This window comes from Microcebus murinus, chromosome 4 (assembly GCF_040939455.1).
Source record: "Microcebus murinus isolate Inina chromosome 4, M.murinus_Inina_mat1.0, whole genome shotgun sequence".
In the NCBI taxonomy this organism is placed as follows: Eukaryota; Metazoa; Chordata; class Mammalia; order Primates; family Cheirogaleidae; genus Microcebus; species Microcebus murinus.
Genome location: NC_134107.1, coordinates 44,786,237 through 44,807,623, shown reverse-complemented (window position 1 = coordinate 44,807,623; position 21,387 = coordinate 44,786,237). Strand labels below are relative to the sequence as shown.

Here is a 21,387-nt window from a genome sequence, read left to right as displayed (position 1 = left end):
TGAAGGGGAAAGAACTATTTAGAGGAATAATGCAGATCAATCTCTGGAGAGAGGAGGTGCACTCCTGGTCCCAGGCTCTCTTTGTCTCTGCCCATCTCTGCCCCTGTTTCTGACTTAACTGTGCCTCTCTGTCTCCCCCACCCCGCCCCCCCTTCCCATCTGTCATTCCATGCCCTGCTCCTTCCCCTCAAGTTGCTCCAAGCCTTTTCCCAACATACACAGATTCCCTGCCACTGGGTTGGGAATTCCCCCAGCCAACTAAGGAGAGAGATGTCTGTGGCTCAGTTTTGTCCCCAGGCCCACAACAGCATCTGTGGGTCAGTGTAGAGGGACAGCTGTCTGCACAGTTAGAAAGTGCCAACAGGTAAATAAGAGCCTCCTATCTTCTTAATTAAATCGCCTTTGCCCAGGCAGCCTGTGTTCGATTGGGCTGAGCTGGGATCAATATGCCTCTTTCCCAGCCCCGCCGCCCCTGGAACTGGGCCTGACCTCACCAGTCCTGCCCAGGCCCACCTGCCCACCTCCCCAAAAGGCCGAGAGCTTCTCGAGGGCAGGGGCCGGGTCTGAGTCATCTCTTGTGCCCTTGTGCCTGGGACAGAGCCTGAAATAAGTAAGGAGTAAAGGAGTGATTGCTTGACTGGGTCAAGCGAGGCACTGGCAGCAGCATGGGCCAGGAAGGCTTTGAGGTCCAAACCGTAACTCCCACCCCAGGATCAGCTGTGATGCTGTGGGAATCCCAGCAGGCAGTCGCTCCCACCCAGCCACCAGAGGACACAACGTGGGCTTACCACCAGGGCAGCGGACGCCCTAAGGCGGGTGTCAGTGTTCAGGGAGACAGTCGCAGTTGCTCCTCTGATCTCCGAGGGCAGAAGGCCCTTTTCACAAGGGATCCCCAGCTAGGGATCTAGGGTTGGTGGGGACAGTCAGTGAGCTGGGTCAATGAGGCAGAGTTCTGTGGCACTTACGAGAGACTAGGTCTGCCTGAAGTTATCAAGTGCCTGGGGTCAGTAAGGGGTCGACAGGGTTAATAGGGGTCGAGGGCTGGTTGTTAGAGGACAGCTTAGAGAATAACGTGTGTGTGTGTGTGTGTGTGTGTGTGTGTGTGTGTGTGTTATTTTTGAGTCCATGCAAGAGAGAACCTATGGGGGCTCCAGGTTCCAAGGGAAGCGTGGGTATTAAAGGGTTCCTTGGAGCGGTCAGAACTGGTCCCAGTCGAGGTGTCACTGATGGCTGTGAGGAGTGTCTTACTCACCCGGGGATCAGAGAGTTGGTTTGGAAGGAGAGGGCGGGTGCCGACGCCCTTCTCACCTCAGTCTGACCCAGGGGCACGGGCCCAGACGTCTCCCCGAGCCCCCGCCCATCGAGTGGCGTTCCCTGAGGGCGGAGCGTCGGCGGGTCCCCCGGGAACTGCGAGAGCTTAGCGGGGCGGGCGCCCCCAGCGCCGGGGTTGAGGGAGGCCGGGTTCGGCGCGGGGCTGGGAGAGGGGCGCGGAATCAGGGCTTTTTAGGACCCAGCGCGGCGCCTTCCTCCGGGGGCGAGTGCGGCTGCGCGCGCCGTGTGCCCGTGTCCGGAGAGCGGCGGGCTGGACGCGGACCGCGCGAGCGAGCGAGCCAGCAAGCCAGCGGAGCAGCAGCCGGGCGGCAGCAGCGTCGCGGCGGCGGCGGCGGCCGCTCCGCGCCTCGCCTCCCCGGCCTCGCCGGCCTCACCTCGCCGCGCCCGGACCCGCCACCCCCGCCTCCTGGGCCCGACCTCCGCAGCCCCCTCGCCTCGGCCGGCAGCGCCCACCGCCTGCCCGAAGCGGGGAGCGGAGCGCGGGGCGCAGAGGCACCGGAGCCAGTGCTTGCCGGCCCCGCGAACCAAACCCAGCCCGGAGAACCCCCGCCCGGCCCCGCGCAGCTCCGCTACCGCCCGGGAGCTGTCCCTTCAGCACCGCCGCGGGAGCCTCAGTCCGAGCGCAGCCCAGCGGAGCCCCAGCTCGAGCCTGAGCGCACCGAGAGCAGCGCTCAGCGTTCGCCGCACCAAGCAACACCCCGGGTGCCCCTGCCCTGGGGGCCCGCCATCTCCTCCAGGAGGCGGGGAGAAGGAACGAGGAGGGCGGGCGGGCGGGCGGGTGCGCCCGCCGCCGGGGGGAGCAGGCAGCCAAGCAAAGAGAGAGGGAGGGGGCCGGAGCCCGCCCTGCGTCCCGAGCTGCAGCCCGGCCACGCAGGGAAGAAGGCAGCCGGCATCCATCTCCCCAGCGCCGCGAGCGCGCTGCGGCGACCACCGCACAGAGGAGCCTGAATTTCCCGGTCCCCTCTCCTCTCCCGCTTCCGGGGGCTGGTCTATCCGTCCCGCCCTGGGGGCAGCTGACCTTCCCCCCAAAAGCGTTGTGCTGATTTCTCCATTTTCCCGCTGAGATGGGTACGGGAGCCCGGCCCCCCCACCCTCTTTCCCCTCCTCCCGGGGCTCGCCGCTGAGCGCCGCCCCCCTCCCTTCCTCCCTCCCTCTCTCCCTCCCTTCTCTCCTCTGCCTCCTCCGCAGCCGGACCAGCTCCCTCCCACACCTGGCACCTAGAGACCCTTGGGATCCCGCGCACACTCCCTTGGACTGGCACCAGACAAAAGCTCCTTAGGGGCTTGGGTCGCTCGTTGGGGTGGCCAGAGCCGCGGTCCTCTGTTCCCCCCGACGGCTGGGGGGAGGGGGGAGGAGGCTGCGCGCCCCCCTCCCCGGCGCCATCTCCCCCTGGCGGCCGCTCCCATGGGTGTCGGTGGGCCGCGCCATGCCTAAGGGGGCGCCGCGATGGGCCAAGGGGACGAGAGCGAGCGCATCGTGATCAACGTGGGCGGCACGCGCCACCAGACGTACCGCTCGACGCTGCGCACGCTGCCCGGCACGCGGCTCGCCTGGCTGGCCGAGCCCGACGCCCACAGCCACTTCGACTATGACCCGCGTGCCGACGAGTTCTTCTTCGACCGCCACCCGGGCGTCTTTGCGCACATCCTGAACTACTACCGCACGGGCAAGCTGCACTGCCCGGCCGACGTGTGCGGGCCGCTTTACGAGGAGGAGCTGGCCTTCTGGGGCATCGACGAGACCGACGTGGAGCCCTGCTGCTGGATGACGTACCGCCAGCACCGCGACGCCGAGGAGGCGCTCGACAGCTTTGGCGGCGCGCCCCTGGACAACAGCGCGGACGACGCGGACGCCGACGGCCCTGGCGACTCGGGCGACGGCGAGGACGAGCTGGAGATGACCAAACGCCTGGCGCTCAGTGACTCCCCAGACGGCCGGCCTGGCGGCTTCTGGCGCCGCTGGCAGCCGCGCATCTGGGCGCTCTTCGAGGACCCCTACTCGTCCCGCTACGCGCGGGTAAGTAACCACTTACCCATCAGAAGAGCAGGGCAGGGAAGGCAGCGTCCTGTGCCTCCCGCGGGAAGGGGTGGGCTGGAAAACTGGCGCCTAGGGAGTTCAGAACTGAAAGGGGTGTGTGCAGAGAGAGAAAGAGGGAGACTCTTTGTGAGGGTGACTGGTTCTATATGTATGTAAGAGTCTGTCTCTATTGCCGAATTTAATATGTATGAGTATGAATGGGTGTGTTTGTGTGTATGAGTAGATTAGATTGTGTGTGCATATTTAGGCAAATGTGGTGGTGTATATTTGGGTGGGTAAAGTGTGTAGCGGGGATGAGTGACCATGTGTGCATGTGTGAGTGTGCACGAGCACATGTTTGTGCATATTTGTGTCTTCGCAGATGTACACTGTGACGGTGTGAACTGCCCTCTAGATTTTAGTGTGGGGAGGGAAGTTGGGAGCTCCTTCTCCCTTTCAGGTAAGGGGGCATGGGGAGCCAGCCCAGGGGCACACCAGAGAGGGCCCAGAGGCCTGCTGGCCAGCTGGAGGCAAACAACCCCCTCCTCAGAGAGCAGCCTCAGGTGATGCTGAGGGGGTGGTCTGTCCCCTCACTAACCTCCTTGGCTTGGGTACTTGGTGTAGGACTAGGCTGTGGGTGGGGGATGTGATCCCTCTGAGACCTCCTCCTGGGAGGGCTTCCTCCTTGTTGAAAGGGGAGGGGGTCACTGGGCTTATGCCTGTGTATCTTCTGGGACCTGTCTTGGGGCAGAGAGGGGGGTCCCTAAGGGGGAAGCTACAAGGAGAAGGTGTGTGAGAGGTGGGCGTGTCCTCACGGGCCATTCCCCATTAGTGATAGCAGCTTGTTGTAGGAAAGAGAGGACACCTGCTGCTGACCTTGACCCCTCTGATGGCCTCTCTTGATCAGTTTCCCCATCTGTAAAATAGGAGAGGGGATACGGTGAACTCCAAGGACCTTTGCTGTTGGATCATCAGGAACTGAGCCCAAAAGGAGAGGCTAGTGGCAGCCACCTACCCAGGAAGAGACCCCCTTGGCCTTTGCTGCGCTCAGTCCTCACAGGCCTGAAGCACAGGGGGAGGAGCAGAGTTAGAAATTTAAAGCAGAGCCCCTCCCCCAAAGGTGCCCCCCACCCCCAGGCAAAGCCCTGTCTCTGCCCTGCTGTGGTCTTCTACAGCTCCGCACCCCTCCCCTCCTGAGCCAGGGGATGGGGGTGGGGAGGAGGAGGACTCTGCAGAGGGTCAGTGGAGGAAGGAGAGTTGGGGGACCCAGGTGCCCATGGGCAGAGAAAGGCTGTGTTTAGGCACAGGTCTGGTGGCTTTGTTACTGAAGTAAGACACACTAGGGCCCATGAGAGAGGAGACAGCAGGTCAGAGTCTTATACCTTGAACCCTAGAACAGGTGTATTTATGTGGGGTGGGAGTGGGGTAATAGGGAGAGAACCAGGCCCCCCTGTTTTGCCACTGAGGACCTGCCCAAGGTCACCTAGGGAGCTGGAGGCTAAGAAGGACTAGAACCCAATTCTCCTGGGACCCTGTCTTCCCCCGAGCTGGCCACCAGCTCCTGCCATTCCTGAGTGGACTGGGATCCTCAGAGGCCTCCCTTCCTTCCCCTTTCCTGACAGGCCACCACAGCTAGAGGGTTATGTAACTGGAGGCTGGACTGAGCTGGGGGGAGGGGCTGGCAGAGGGGGAGGGGCTGGCAGAGGGGGAGGGGCTGGCTGAGGGGAAGGGGAGGTATTGGGGTAGGGGTGGAAGGCAGGCTCGCCAAGGCAGGCCTGGGTTACAGCAGCTGCCAGATTAGCCCACATTCGACCTTGGACAGCACCCCCCCTCCTTTACCCCCTCCACTTTGGCCTGAGGAGCAAGGGGCAGGCCCAACTTCCTCATTGTAGTCTCAGCCTCCTGGCTGCCTAGCAAGGGGAGGGTCCTCCTACCCTACTCCCTGGACTTAGCGTTAGGGCTCTGATCAGTGTCCCTGAGTTTCAGGGCAGGCAGGGGTCAGAGGGGCATGTTGTAGCCCCTCCCCTGTCCACCCCATCCCACTGGACATTCCTAGGCTATGGGGTGGGCTTCACCCAAGGCAAACAAATGAGCCAGCTAGCGTGGTTTGAGGTCTTGTTGGTGTACAAAACCATATGGAAGTCTTGGAAAATCTCTCAAGTGAGTGTCCCTTGAAGAGCAGCATTCAAGGGAAAATCGGGGAGGTCTGGGGTGGCAGGAGGTGGTGGGTAATGAGGAGGGAGGTGGATGTTAGTAGGTGTCCCCCCTCAGCCTGTCTGTGCCACCTTCTTTCTACAGTGGCCTCACAAAAAGGTTGTAGTCCCAACTCCCTTGGGTAACAGATGAGGACACTGAGGCCCCTGGGGGGACCTGCCCAAGGGCACACAGGAAGCGAGGAGGGCAGAGCTGGGATTAGAACCCAGGCTTCCTGCTGCTGCTGCTGCTGCTGCTGCTGGCCAGCTGAGCTGCATTGCGCTGCCTCTCTGCGGCTCATCTGCGCAGAGACCGGCTGCCCGCCCTCCTCCCCTCCATCTTTGCTCGGCTGCCACTGCTGTCACCTTGGCTTACCCTCCCCCACTCGGGCCTCCTCAGAGCGGTGGGTCAGGATTCAGATTCTTATTCTGGATTCTAGGCCAGAATCGCGTGTGTGTGACATTGTATAGGTGTGTAAGACAAGAGCTGTGGTGTGAGAGAAAATCTGTGTAAGAGATTCTGAGTGAGTGTGAGAGACTTCGTGTGTGTGAGAATAAAATACGTGAGTGAGGCTGTGTGTGTGGTTCTGTGAGAGCTTCTGTGAGTCCCTGTGAGAGAAATTGTGTGTGCATGTGAGAGAGACAGATTCTGTGTGTTTTGAGAGATGGATGCGTGTGTGTGTGTGTGAGAGAGAGAGAGAGAGAGAGAGAGAGAGAGAGAGAGACTGTGTGGGAGAGGCTGTGTATATAAGCAAGAGAGGCTGCATGTGTAAGGGGTGCTGTGTGTGAGATTCTGGGATGTGTGAGAGACTCGAAGCGAGTGTGTCCATGTGAGTGCATCACTGTGTGTGACGCTCTGCGTGTGAGGCTGTGTGTGTGCCCACGTAAGGCTGTGTGCATGAGACCTTCTGTGCAAGAGGCTATGCGTGGGTGGGGGTCCCTGTGTGTGACACAGACTGTGTGTATGTGAGGCTGTGTGTAAGACAGAGACTGTGTGCTGCGTGTGTGTGTGTGTGTGTGTGTGTGTGAGAGAGAGAGAGAGAGACCCTGGGCATGTGTGTCAGTGTTCCTGTGTGCGCTTGTACCTGAGAGAGACCCTGAGTGGCCTGGGTGCAAGTGTGCCTCCAGGGAGGTGAAATTCCAGAGCAGCTTCCTGCCCGCTGCCCCTGTCTGCTGGGGCTCCTGAGCTGCCCTGCCGGACACTTCCCATCATTTCCTATCCTGTGCTAGCCCGGGCCAGTTGTTGGTGCGTGGGCTGGATGTGAGGTCACCTTTCCCTGGAGCTGCCATCCATCCTGGGCCTTCCTGTTGGCCCGGAAGATAGGGGCTGCTTGGCTGCCTTGGGGGTACTGTCTGGGCTCCTGAGTGGTGACAGTGCCAGCTAGAGTGACTGCTCCCTGCCCCCCCCTCCTGTGGTTCAGGCACCAGCCTGAGCAGTGAGGGGTGGGGAGATGAGCTGAGACCATGGAGCTGGATGAGCTGGTGTCCGGGCTGGGGGACGGTGCCCCAGGCACACACAGCTTAAGAAGGATGCTGATGCTCTGTGGTTAGGCAGTGAAGGGGCCTCCTAAGAACTGTCCCAGAGGAGGTAATGCTGGGGAAAGCTTTGAGGGGCAAGTAGGGGTTATCAGGGCAGAGGACAGGAAGTCCTCACATGCCGTGCAGTTTGTTGGGACAGCCTGGCTGGACACTTGCCCTTCTTTCTTCCTTGGGGGTCAGCTCAGGTCCAAGGCCCCTGGCTTTTGCCTATGATTTGCATGTTGTCACCAGAGCATCATCTGTGTGCCATCAGGCCAATGGTGGTCCCTGTGCTGCAGGCCAGAGAGTGTCCCTAGTATGTGTGTGTGGGGTGTGTGTGTATGTGGTGACATCTGTCCCCCAGAGTCACTTGACCTTCAAAATACCAAAGAAATGCCAATGATCCCCAGGCTAGGGAAGCTCCACCTCCATCAACTGCACTGGCCTCCTCTCCTCTGACACCTTGTCCTGTGCCCATCTGTTTGCCTTGTTCTCGTCTCTTTGGGACCTGATGCAGACCTGACCCCACCTCAGCTCCCTGGGAAAGGAATTCTCCTGGTAGCTGGAATGAAGTGTCTGGCCAGAGATCTTGTCCCTCCCTTGGGTCCCAGCTGACGCGGGGCTCTTGAAGTCTTGGGTTGGCATACATAGGGGTGGAGACAGAGCTGTTGTCAGGGACCTCACCTCAGAGCCTGCACCCCCAGGCCAGGGCCCCACTCAAGTCCCATGTGAAGGAGACCCCTGAGTATGGAGATGGGGCTGGGTGTGCTTCCCTCCCAGCTGCCCCAAGGCCCTGCCACAGTGGGTCCCCTGTTCGGTGTTCCTCTCCTTCCTGTGTTCCTTGTGCAGGGGTCCCATGTCTTTGAATGGTGCCTCCACCACCCTCAGAGACCCCCTCACAATAACAAAAAGCTCAAACCAAGCATCTGCTGGTCAGAGTCCCTCAGCCCCTTTACCATTAGATGGGTAGAGTGACAGAACCGACCTGAGAGAGTTGATGTAAAGATAAATAGCCTGAGCCACAGGGCCTGGCATACAGTAAATGCTCAATAAATGTTGGCTGCTATTATTACTGCTGTTGGTTGTATCATCATTTTACCTCCTGCTACCTCTGGACTCTGTCCTCGTCCCTCCATCTCCACATCCACCATCCCAGCTCAAGCTGCTATCATTCCCCTCACGCCACCTCCCCAAAGCTTCCGGCCTGCTCTCCTGCTCTGGCCCCCCAGCCCCTCCAGTTCATTTTCCACCTGGCAACCACAGGGGGCTTCTCAACTCACAAATCTATCAGGTCACCAGCTTGCCTGCTTAGAACCCTTCAGCACTTTCCCAGCCCGGCCTGTCTACCCAGTTTGGTCTCCCCTGACCTACCTCTCTCCATGGCTTACCCAGCTCCAACCAACTGGCCTCTTTTACAGCTTCTGGAATGTGCCAGGTTCCCCTGCCCCAGGGCCTTTGCGTATACTGTTTCCTCTGGAGCACTTTTTCCTCTCAGTTCATCCCTCTCCGTCCCTCACACCCCACCTCAAACATCAGTTCCTCAGGGATGCCTTCCCAGGGTCAGAGTTCAGGACCAGAGAGAGAAGCTGTCTGGTTCGTAGTAAAATGCTCATTAGCAGCCTTGCTTGGTTCAGGTTTGTTCCCCCCTCCCGACTGTAAGCTTCCTGCATGCTCAATATAACAGGAGCTATTATTATGACAGATGAGGAAATTGAGGCCCAGAGAGAAGTGCTTTACCTGATGTCACATGTGGACAGGTTAGCTGGGAGGCTGGTTCATAAACCAGTGTCTCCCAACTCCTGGCTTAGGGGGTGCTTTGTGTCACATCATCTACAGAGTGTCTGGAGTCTGGCACCCCAGGGGCAGGAGTCTGTGTGCCCTGGCTCTGTGCAGGAGGTCTGGCAGCTGTCAGGAGCTTTGGAGAGGGTTGGCTTGAGCTTTTTCATGGGGGGAGGTGGGTTGTCTCAGAAGTGTGTGTGTGTGAGGGGTTGTCCAGAGGGGGCTCATTCCAGGGCCCATCGCCTGGGCTGGGGATCTTGAGGCCTCCCACGACAGCTGAATATAGTGTCTCTGCTATTCTGAGCGGTCTCATGACCAGTGCATTCGCTCTGGACCAAAAGGTCAGGCCTTGAGCCGCTGCCTCCCCCCATCAGCTCCTGAGCCAACCTGGCCACCGCTCCAGCCCGAGCTCCCCGTCCTTGTGTGCAGGCTTAGAGGAAAAGGCGTGCCTGAGAGGTTCTAGGGACAGTTTGCTGCCTTATCCAAGGGCACTACTTGGGTGCGAGGGACTCTGCACATGCATGGCGCTATTGGAGCAAATGGGTACCTCCAAGCCACCTCTGGTCACTGCCTTCATCCAGTGGAAGAGAAACAGGCTCAAAGAGAGAAAGACACATGCCCAAGACTACATAGGGGATCAGTGAGACTCAAACCCACAGCCCAGGCCTGTGGGCCCAGGGCCTGGCCATCCATATTTCTTTTGGCTCTCAGTTTTAGAAGAACACCAAATCCCACCTGGGCATGCTGTTCTTCTCCCACCCACTCCCATTAATTTCCTCCCTGGAGGGAGGTAGAATAAGCAGTCACCTGCCATTCCAGGGCCCAGCACAGCTGGTTGAGACCATCTCAGGCCAGTCAATCCAGACTTGGCCCAAATCATTAGCATCCCCCCAGCAGGATTTTCCAGAACCATCTGCTTTCTTGAATCACAATACTAATAGCTTCTATTAGTATTCTAAAAGCACTTACTGTGTGTTAGACACTGTCTTAAGAGCTTGATTTGTGCATTCTCATTTAATTCTCACAAGAATCTCACAGGACTGCATTATTATTATCATACCCATGTCACAGACAAGGCAACTGAGGCTCAAGGAGGTTAAGTCACTTCTCCAAGGCCACTTAGCTCACATATGGTAGAGCAGCAGTCAGACCTGGGTCTGCCTGACACGAGAGCTCTGTCCATAACCACTGCACGATACTGCTCTGTCCATGTTCCAGGGATGGTGGGGTCTATGGCTTGCCATGCCCCAGGCTTAGAGTTCCATCTGGTTCCCTCCTTCCCCACCACATGCTCTTTCCACACCTCCTGTCCAGGGATCCTCAGCAAGTTCTGGCCCCGGGATAACTGCAGGTGAGGGCCCTGCCTGGCCGGGCTCAGGGGCTGAGGGAGTTCTCCGGCAGTCCCAAGGAAGAGGGTTTTGTGACGGTGCTTCACCTGTCCTCCTGCTCCCATCCATGCAGGCCCAGGGACTCCATATAGCCTGGAGGGAAATGGTAGAAGGATTGGAAGAATCAGAAGTTGTCCTGCGAGAGATGATACTTGGTAGGAATGCTGGCTGCCCCGTAGATCGGCATTCAAGGCCTTCTACTGTGGAACCTGGCCATAGCTCCTGCTGCTCCCTTCTGCCTGGCCTCTTCCTCTTCAGCCCTCATTTTAACATCTGGGTTCTTGCTCATCTATGTCTCTCACTTCACTGTCCTTTCTGCTTGTTGCTGTACATGCAAATCTATGCCTCAAGGTCCCTAACACTTAGCCTGGCTGCTCCTGCCCTTGCTGACCCTCTCCTCTTGGAGTGAGGGGTCTAAGTTGGGCACCGAGTCACCCAGCTTGCATGATTGGAGCTGGGGGCAGGCAGGCCCTCAGGATTAGGGACTGGCCCAAGTATGTGGAGAGAAGAGGTCACAGACAATACTCAGGTTGTGGGCATCAGACAACTGGACCAGAGCAAGATCTGTAGCCAGGCTACCTTGGGCAAGTCCCACGGCCCCTTCAGGCTGCAGTTTTTTCATGTATAAAATACAGAAATCTTCTAAATGACCACTAAGCCTCTTCCCAGCTCTGACATTCTGAGAGTCCAAGAATTCCGAGCTTCAGCTTCCCAGAGGAGCTGGGGAATCAAGTTAGTCCTTCCCTTTTTCTCCTTCCCTGTCCCAGCCTAGCTCCTCTCCAGGCCACATGTGAGCTCTCCTGGCAAGGGTCCAGGTTCTAAGTGGGTAGGATCCCAGGGGAGGGGTCTAAAGAGCTTCCTCCTAGGTTCATTCAGCCTTCCTCGCCCTGTTCTCATTCATTCATTCAAGGCGTTGTAATCACACTCCCGCCTGAGCAGCTCACCCAGCCCTCTGGAAGGCACAGACCTGGGGGTGCCACCCCTTCAGGGTGTGCTTGCTCAGGCTGAAGGCAGCACCTGTTGCCCTCTTCTACGGGCCCTTCTTGTGACTGTCTGCGCTCCGGGAGTTGCAGAAAGGCCCTTTCAGAGGGAGACAATGCACGGGCTGAAGGGGCTGGAGCAGGGTTCGTGGGGACCAGCTTCGATGGTGTAGGGGCACTGTGGAGAGGGGTGCAGGGGTGGGTGCTGTGCTGGGCCAGGGCTGGGAAGGGCGTTTGCAATGGCTGCTGTGGGGCTGTAAGGGTCGTTGCTGGAAGACTCCACCCGTGGCTGACCCTTAGAATTACCTGGGATGCTTCAAAAAGCTCAGCCTTCTGGGCTCTGTTCTGGGAAGTTCGATTCTTAGATCTGGGGAGGGTGAGAATGTTTACTTCACTCCCAGATGGTGCTAGTGCTCGGCGGCCAGGGAGAATCACTGCAGTGGGGTCTGGGGTGTATGAGCTCTCTCCACTCAAAGGGGGACCCTCTGACCAACAGCGCCACCCGGACACTTGTTAGACGTGAAGTTTCAGGCCCCGCCCCAGACCTGCTGATTCAGAATCTGCATTTTAATGAGATCCCCAGATGATTCATACACACTGGAGTCTGAGAAGTGCTGATGCAGGCAACCGTTACCAGCCGAGGGGAGGGATCCGGACGCAGAGAGGGCCGGATGGGTGTGTGCAGGTTGGCAGAGCTTCCCGAGGACTCTCTTCCTTCCTGTGGCCAAGATGTAGATGTCGGGGTAACTGACGGTCTGGGGTAAGGCCCCGTTGCACCGATTGGCAACTGCATCCATCCAGTTACTACTAGAAACACTTGGAAGTCATCCTCGACCCCTCTCTTTCTCTCCCACATCATCCACCCTTGTTATCAGAATCCAGCCACCTCTCATCATCTCCATGGACACCTGCCTGGTTGAACCTGTGGTCTTCTCTCACCTGTGGATTCTTCTCTGGCCAAGGCCTCCTAACTGTCCCCTGCCTCTGTCCCACCTGCACCCGCCCTGCCACTGCACCTTCTCTGAGGGGCAGCCGGGCTGTCCTGGTAAAATGGTGGCCTACCAAGTCAGCCCTGCTGTGCCTGTCTCTGGCATCTGGCCTTCCCACTCAGCCCTCCCCAGGGCTGTTCCCTGCCTCTCTCCCCCTCACTCCTTCCGGCTCTGTGGCTTGTGCATCTGCCACGGGACCTGGACTCTTGCTGGCATCTTAGCTCAGAGGTTCACTCCCACACCCCCTCCAGGCCTGCACTCAGATGTCAGCAGCTAGATTTCACCTCTCTGGCCCCTTCACCCACTTTGTGCTTTGCTGTTTTCTCTTTGGCACCACCATCTAAGACAGGCGTCCTCAAACTACAGCCCGCGGGCCACATGCGGGCCACCTAGCATATTTATCTGGCCCTCTGGGTGTTTTTGCCACTGCCACTGCCTGTCCTGCTTAGCAGCCGACTCATCTCGGGCCCACAGCGCACTCTCCAACGGTCTGAGGGACAGTGAACTGGCCCCCTGTTTAAAAAGTTTGAGGACCCCTGATCTAAGGTCTCATGTAGTTTACTTATTTGCTTTGTTTATTGTGTTTTCCCCAATAGAATGTAAGTTCCATGAAGCCAGGGATTTTTATCTGTTTTATCAATTGCTCTATCCCTGGAACCTAGAACAGGGCCTGGAATGTGGTGGGTGCTAAATAGATATTTACTGGAAAAAAAAAATAAGCATAGTGTTCAAGACCAAGGTCAGATACTGGTGCCATGCCTTTGAGCCTGTTCCTGGCTGGCCCCTGCCTTCCTGGCCTCCCCTGGGGACACAGTCCCTCTCTCCCCTAAACTTATAGCAGCGATGAACAAACAGGCAAAGGCTGGGGCAAACCCCAGTCGGGGCAGGTCCTACCTGCCCCTGTCGCCACCCAGGCTCAGATGAAGCTCTTCACATCCTGGCCCCTCTGTCTTTCCAAACTCCTCCTTCACGCTGCACCAGCCCAGCCACCATGCACAGCCAGAACTCCAAGGACAAGAAACTATTTTCCAAAACCAGGATGCACAAGTTCCCCAGCCCCTCGTGGTCCAGCCTAACCCCCAATCTGGCTTCTCTGGACTCTGTTTCTCCTGAAGGCCAGCCAGGTTCTTCTCCTACCTCTCCTTCCCCATCTGCCTCCTCCCCTTCTCTGTCCCCCCCCCCACTTGTCCCCTTTCCTCTGTCAGCTGTGTTTGTGGGAAGTTCTCTAGGCATTAGTCACTGGCTTTCAAAACAGACTCCTCCTCTTGAAGACCTAGGATGTTTTTTGTCCCAAATCGCCTGCTTCAAGCCGAGCCTGGTCATGCGTTCAGTAGAAAGTGTGTGGGCTTCTCGTCTCCCCACTACTTCCTGGCTGCGCGACCTTGGCAATATGTCCCCAAGCCTCTTTCCCTCCCAAGAGCACAGCCTCTTGAACCAGGAGGGCTTTCTTCAAATCCCAGCCCCACCACTTTCCAGCTGTGTGACCTTGGGCAAGTTTCCTAACCTGTCTGTGCCTCAAGAGAGAGATATTAATAGCACCTGACTCACAGGGAAATTGGGAGGATTAAATGTGTTAAGCACTTAGCCCAGAACCCAGAACATAAGTGCTTAATTATTGTGGGTTCCATTATCTTCATTTTATCAGCTCCCTTCCCCACAAGTTCCAAACCCTCACCTATTCCCCAACCTGCTTCCTTCTTTCAGCATCAGACCCTACCTCCAAATACCTCTCCTAGGGTCTCACCTCACCTAACTTGGCCCCTGGGGCCCCTTCATCCAGAGCCTGTCTCCCGGGGGCAGCTTTCAGGTTTGCCACCTTGGGAGGCAGGCCTGGATTCTCTCTTGGTTCCCCAAAAACCCTCCATACCCTGGGCAGGTCACAGCACCCTCTGAGCCTCGGTCTCCCCATCTGTCGTAATGGGCTGCTCGTCCTCCCTCCCTGGGTGTGGTGGGGCATGAGAGAGGTGGATGATGGGACTTCTGCCTGCTGGGAAAGGGGAGGGTAGACTGCTGACATCAGGCTCTAGTTGTGAGCCAAGCATGGGGACCCTGATGCCAGCAAGTGTGCCACTGTAGTGGGGCTGGCAGACTGGGCCGTGCATCACAGCTCTGGGCATGGAAATATCTCCTCTTCAAAGAGGATCCTCAGGCACAGGCAGGACCCCAGAGCTGCTGGGGGCTGGGGGCTCCTGTTGGTGCCCTGGGCGGTGCCCACTTGGAGGCTGGGCTGCTCCGCCAGGCCGACGCCAGGCTGGGTGGGGCCAAGCTAATATTAGCTGGGGCAGCCCTGGACAGCTGAGCTTAGGGGCCCTCAGGAGCCAGCCTCACTGGGCCCAGGCTCAGACGTGGCTTCAGCTTGAGCCCTGGCAGCCAAATGAAGCTTTCTCAAGCCGTGTAGGGCATCGGATGCCCCCTTCCACTGTGGCCTGCCGAGGACCTTGCCTGCAGCCTGGCAGCCCTGCCCCGGATGCACTGGTGGTGGCTTCTGCCTGCAAGGCCCTGTCCTTGCCCACATTGTCCCTCACCTTGCCTCTTCCCTGCCCGCTGCAGCACAGGAGGTGCAGGACTCCTCTCCCCACACTCCCACCCTCCATGTAAAGACCGTCGGTGAGTGGCTTCCCGGCCACGGGCTGCTGTTGGGACTCACTCCTTCCCCCATCCAGCCAACAAATATTTGTTGAGCATCTACTATGTGGCAGGCACTGCTCTAGAAACTGGGGCTAAAGCAAGAAACAAAACAGCCCCAAATCCCTGCCCTCAAGCTCTTACATTTCTGTGCCAGGAGAATGAGAAGAAGCAAGTGGCCACATAGAATATATGGTGTGTCAGATGGTGGCAAGGGCGTGGAGCCATGCAGTGGAGGGAAGGAGCCCAAGGAGTGCCCAAGGGACAGTTCTAACTCGTGTGGCCGGGAGGCCTCACTGGGCACATCATATTTCAGCAACACCTTGAAGGAGGTGAGGAGGGGAGCCATGTGACATCTGGGGAACAGGAAATGAGACGTGCAAAAGGCCTGAGCAGGCGTCTGCCTGCGGTTCAAGGCTCTGTGAGAAGGCGTGGCCAGGGCTGGGCTCAAGGAGCCAGGGGACCACAGTGGGTCAGAAAGGGTAGCGCTCCCTGGAGAACCCACCCCTGTGCTCCTGTCAGGGGGGTCTGCCCCCGGCAGGCCTGCCCCCATGTGCTCCCCGAGCATGCTAGCCCAGAGCTCGGCCGTGTTCACATCTGCGCCGCCCTCTGCCCCCTCCCCCAGCCACAGGGGTCTGCACAGGCTGGACCTCCATGGAGGGGGCTCATGCTTCACCATAATGGGGGACCCCTGTCCTCTTCCTGAAGCCCAGCTGTCCCCAGCGGGAGATGGTGGGGCCACACAGAGCTGCCACCATGCCGGTCGTGAGCTGTTCTATGAGCTGGGTATGGGACTGGAGAGGAGTTGGTGAGGGGGCCAGGAGGTCAGGGGCCCGCCAGGCAGAGGTCATGCCAGCTCCTTCCATCACATAGCCCTGAGGGTGCTCACCTGGTTCTCGCTACAGGTGTGCCGAGAGCAGATGGTTAGAGGAGTGTTATGGGCCGGACTGGAGCCAGACTGCCTGGGCTATGCTGACTTTTAGCTATGTGACCTCTGTAAGCCTCGATCCCCTCAGCTGTAAAGAAGGCACAAGAGGCCCCACTTCAAAGGGCTGCTGTGAGAATCCGCTGAGATAAGATCTAGAAAGCCCTTCAGCACGCATCGGTGGACAACTTGTATGTTTGATCATTCTCGCCATCTTTGTGGGGTGCCCCGCAGACACCGGCCTCGCCCCACCTGGGAGGGTGTGAGAATAGGAGCCTCTTGTCTACAAAGGGGCTCGCTGGAACTGGGGAGGCTTCGCTGGGGACCCAGCCCTGCGGGGGGGGGGGGGGGCCTGGGGGACCTTCTCTGCCCACACATGTGGCGGAGCAGGAGAGCAGGACTTCCTCGGGCCTTGTCCCCAGGGCAGGGCCGTGAACATTCCTCCGACCACAGCTACCCGCCAGGGCCAGCGTTTCACCACTTAGAGATGAATATTTTATGCTCAACCTCAGGGGCTCTCTGAGCAACCATGAGGAACATGCTCACCTGCTGGGCCACCTGGAGCCAGCCGGAGCCCTAGGCTAAGGGACGAGGGCTGGGCTCTTGTAAGCCCCCTGTGCTGTCACCCGCTGGAGGCCATCACTGTGCAGCATGCTTGTCCCCAGGTTGCTGTGGGTGCGTCTGACTTGGTCCCCGAGCAGGGCCCTTGCCTTTCTGGGCCTTAGTGTTCTCATCTCTAACGTGTGCATAATGGCCCGCCTCTCAGGGATGCTGGAGAATCCAGCCAGACCAGCGGCAGAAAGATAATTAGGGAGAAAATACGGGGCTAGCAGGGCTATGTGCAGGAAGAGACCACCGTCGCCAGGGCTAGGGGAATGTGGGGAAGGGACAGAGTAAAAGAGGAGCACAGACCTTCCGGCCTGGCCAGGCCTAGGTTTCAGGCTCCCCTCTGCCTCGGCGCGGACTCAGGTAGGTGGTGTCTAGCTGAGTCCTAGTTTCCTCGTGTGAAATGGGGATGGCAGTTGGTACTTCCCAGGCACTGCAAAGCCCCCAGCACGGTGCCTGGCACGTGGAAGGCACTTGCCAAGGGTTGGATCTGGCTCCTGGCGCACCACTGTCACCCGGTCCTGCGTCCAGATTCCCCAGGGTATAGTAAGGTCTTGGCTGAGCCACAGAGACAGGGAGGGAGGCCGTGGAAGCCTCATCTGGTGGCCCCACAGCCTCAAGGACATGAACCACCGTCACCAATGATATATTTAGCAGCACAAAGGTCAGAAATGCCAGGCACTGGCTTCCCTTCTAGGCGTCAGGAATCGTGTCTCCCGAGGCCTGGCTGTCACCAAGCAGATATTTTTTTCCCGTCTGGCAGTCTGAGGATTGGAGCAAAAGCCTGGGAGTCAGGAATCACGGTGGTTTGTGCTGGCTTGCCCGGCCTTTCCACGTTCCCAGTCCTTTGCAAAGCCCGTTGTGCCACCCTTGGGAGTCCCACCCACCCTGCTATTCCAGACCCCCCCACCCCCAGCCTCTGGGGACATCAGCCACTCCCCAGTGTGCTCAAGCTCCCTGTCTCCCTGCCTTGGCTTTTCTGTTGTCTCCGCCAAGAATGCCGTCTTCCCCCTTTGTGTGTCCGAAATACACGCATGCCATAAGGGCCCCTCCTGGAAGGGCCTGCTCTGCCCTCTGTGCTTTCGGAAAACTTCTGTCTGTCTTCAGGTCCTTAATCCCCTGACCCATTGAGGTCATACGTCTCTCGGACTCTGAGAGGACTCAACCTCTCCGAGGACAAGGATCAGCTCAGGCAATAGTTGTGCCTGTTACGTAACAGGGAATCAACCCATCTTTGCTAAAGCAACGTGGCCCACAACAGCCCTGTGGGGTGGAAGAATTAGATGTTATGCCCACTTTATTGATGAAGCAATAATGCCCAGAGAGATTAATTTAGTTTTCCAAGACCATCCAATTAGCAAGCGGTAGATTAGATCCCAGCTCTTCTTTTGAAAATTAAGGTCATTTAGAGCCATGCCAGTGCTCCACCTGCTCTAGTCTGCTGTGGCTCTGTGGTGAGGAATGAGGTGGCTGGATGGACAGACGAGTGATGGACAAATGGCTGGAAGGATGGATAAAGAGACAGATACATAGGCGTGGAGGAATGGGTGGAAGGAAGGACATACGGATGGATGGATACACAGCTGGGTGGGTCACTCGGTGGATGGGTGAACAAATGGATGGATGGGAGGATGGATGGATATATTTCCAGCTGTTTTCCTTCAAGGTGGGAGAGGAAGTCCCACCCTTCATGAGATAAGAACATCCTGAAGGATGGGACTGGGAAGCGTGGACATCAGGGTAGTAGGCAGGATGGAGTGACCCGGTACAGGTGTGCAGAAAGTGAGATTTCCAGACGCAGGGGTGGGATGGCTTGGGGAGTGAGAGAGCTAGGGGCTGGCAGGGGCTGGCAGGGCCCACTCTCAAAGGCGGGAGGCCCTGAGGGAGGAGAATGAGGACCAGGCTGGGAAGATGTTGCAGGCGGTGCTGGGGGACAGGGGTGGCCTCAGGGCCCAGGGTTTCCCAGACCTGCCTCTTCCTGCAGCCACTGGAGGGCACTCAGTGAGTGGGAGATTGGCCTCTGAACCCTTGGCTGTGGGAGTGCATCTGTGGTTTCAGTCCTGGAGTGGGAAGGCCACTCTTCCCCCTCAGGTCCCCAGCCTCGGTGAGCGAGAACCTCTGGCGAGGTGTGTGCCAGGAGGCAGTGCAGCTCTGCTGGCTGGGGAGAGGACACTGAGGAGTGGGCCATCCTGAGGCCCAGGAAGACCCTGGCTCACATATGGTGGGGCCTATCATCTTCCCGCTGCTTTTTTGCCATCAACCCCCAGGCTCCAGCCATGAACTCCAAGGCTTTAGTTCTAATGTCTCAGCAGGCCAGTAAAGGGGCCACAGGGATGGGTGGCCAACGTTGAGCTTGGCAGAGCCTAGGAGCTTAGGTGTTGCTAGCCTGGAGCAGATTCATCTCCATTTGCGCAAGGAGCAGCACTGTGAGCGCCAGGCTCCCCCCGCAGAGCCCTGCTCCAGCATTCCCCAGCACCAAGCTGCACCCCACACACACACACACTGGCCCGGCGATCTCCCTGGGAAACCAGGTCCCAATGAGAGTGCCTGGTGTGCCGCTAACTGCTCATTACAGTCACGGCTGCAGCTAAGTATAGCTCCAGCACACACGAGACCAAGACAACAAGGGAAAGTCTTCCCATAAAAAAGCTCCACATGCAAACACGCAGGCATCCGCACACACGCACTCCCCCCACTCGTGCAAACCTAGGGCCGTGCACGCACGGACACACACACTGACACAAAGCTTCATTTGTGCCCTCATTTGTTCAATAAACATTTCTCAGGCGGCTAGGGGAGTGGTTAAGAGCATGTGTTCAGGAGTCAGACAAAACTGGGTTTCAAATTCCAGCTCTGTCACTTCTTGGCTGTATGACCATGGGGATGTGACTTAACCTCTCTGAGCCTCGGTTTCCTTGTAAAGTTGGGCTGGTGACCACAGTGTGGAGGCCAGAGTTGGCGCAGGGGTGAGATGGGACATGTAAGAGTGCTTAGGATGGGTCTGGCTCGGAAGCAGGTGTCTTCATCACTGAGTACCTACTGTGTGCCCAGCTCTGTGCTCTTGCTCCTGGAGGTGGTTGTGGAAAGTGGTTACATACCTGCGCACAGCGGGCACTCAGTATATATCTGACTGCTGAATGAATGAACCAGTGAACGAAAGCTGCAGCAACCGGTGGCTGAGCGTCCTTGGAGCTTTCTTCTCTCAGGAGGAATCCACCCTCACTTGTGTTGCATCTAGGCTGTGTCTCCAGCGGGATCTAGAGGTTCTTGTGGGTAACACAAGGATCCCAGACATAGAAGAGGAGCTCGAGGGTGTCTGGGTCACCCTCATTTTGAAGATGGGGAAGTGGCAGCACAAAGACGGAGCGAGGAGCAGGCATTGTCCCAGGCCACTCAGCAGTCAGTGGCTGGAGCCCAGGGTTGCCACCTTGAGTCAGCCTAGCCCAGTGCCTAGCATAGTGGGTGGTGCCAGGTCAAGGCACAGCCCCTGAGCCCCAGGCAGCTGTCCTGGCTTAGGCAGACACAGGCGTCATGCAGCATCAGGCAGAGCCCTGGCCGGGATGTCGGGCAGCCTGGGGCGTCTGGGCCGGCACTAGGCAGGGTTCCATCTGCCAGGGAAGGGGCTTGGGTCCAGCCTGGGTACATAACAAGCTTCAGAATTTGGAGGTACCGTCACTTTTCCTAACCTTTGAATAAACCGGCCGCTAAACTGCCTGGGCCATCTCCTCCCATAGCACCTCCTCAAAAAGAAACTGACATTTCCTGGTGCTTTTTTAAGCCCAAGCTGGCTGGGCCAGGCCCCGGCTTGGGGTGGGGAGGGCGGGTGGCGCTGGGAGTCACACCGCCTGAGTCTCTCCTCACCTCGAGTGATCTCAAGACGCTGGGAATAGACATGGTCTCATCTCTCCTCACCATGTGTCCCAGATTCCAGATTCTCCACTCCAGTGCTCGCATCCAGGTTTTGAATTCCGCAGTCCACTGCCAGTTCTGCCCTGAAGGCAGGACTCGAGCTGTTGGACTACACCTGGGGCGCCTTCAGCTGGCCAGCCTGCTGGGAGAGGAGGACATATCTGTCCCCTCTCTGGAAAGGAACCCTGTGACCTTGTGCCCTCTCCCAGTGAATGACATGTGCCACTCATGTTCATGGTCGGTGGGGATTCAGGCCTTTGTCACTGATTGTGCCCAGTTTCAAGGAGATGAAAATGATTGTGCCCCAGTGTAGACATGAGTCTTTTGTCAATGAGTGTGCTCATTGCCAGTGTAGACATGGGTCTGTTCTCAGTCGCTGTGCCCACTGCCAGTACAACAAACAATCTTTGCAGAGAGATCGAGCATGCCCGTTGCCAACGAGAACAGAGCTGAATGATTAGTGATTGTGTCCATGGCCAGTTTAGTCACAGATTTGTGGCCAAAGATTATCCTTTTACCAGTGTAGGTGTGGATCTGCTGCCACTGGGGTCAGTGCTGGTGTAAGTGCAAGCCTGAAATCAATGACTGCACCTTGCCAGTGTGGACACAGATGCAGCATCAGTGTATTGGTGACAGTGCACAGTGCCCGGGCAGACAAGGCACAGCGAGCACCGGAGGGTGCTCATTCCGAAAGAGGCTGTGGGGAGTAAACTGGTGTGCCAGTTAACGCAGGGACTGAGACAAGTGGACACGGGATGTGTGTCCATGACCTTCGTCCCACAGATGGGCCGCCGTGCTCACGCTTAGCTGTGCTCCCCAGTCCTGGAGCAGGGGCCTCCCTTACTCTGGGAGTTGGAGTGATTGGCTGTGTATTCAGGCAGGGCCAGCCCTGATCCCCGATGCAGCCACCTCGTGGGCCTTACCTTCCAGAGGGGAAAGAGACAAATAATCAACATGGAAACTAAGTAAGTTAGACAGTGTGCATTACCAGCACTCAGCCAACTAGAAACTTAAAACGGAGACCTGGTTTTAAATCCTGCCTGCCACTTCTGAGCAATGGGGGAAGGTAGAGTAAGTAGAGTAAGTAAAATTGGATAACTGGGGGTGCTGGTGGAGACTTTAAACAGG

General features: G+C 57.9%; 1 protein-coding gene across 1 annotated transcript in view; it reads left to right on the top strand.

Annotated features, from left to right (window-relative positions):
• The first annotated feature begins 2,142 nt into the window (after window positions 1–2,142).
• KCNC1 (potassium voltage-gated channel subfamily C member 1) overlaps window positions 2,143–21,387 on the top strand; it is a 45,342-nt gene continuing 26,097 nt past the window's right edge. Inside the window, exon 1 of the mRNA XM_012780654.3 lies at window positions 2,143–3,348. Within this exon, the coding sequence (XP_012636108.1) occupies window positions 2,779–3,348 (570 nt within the window). The 5' untranslated portion in view covers window positions 2,143–2,778. The remainder of the gene's footprint in view (window positions 3,349–21,387) is intronic.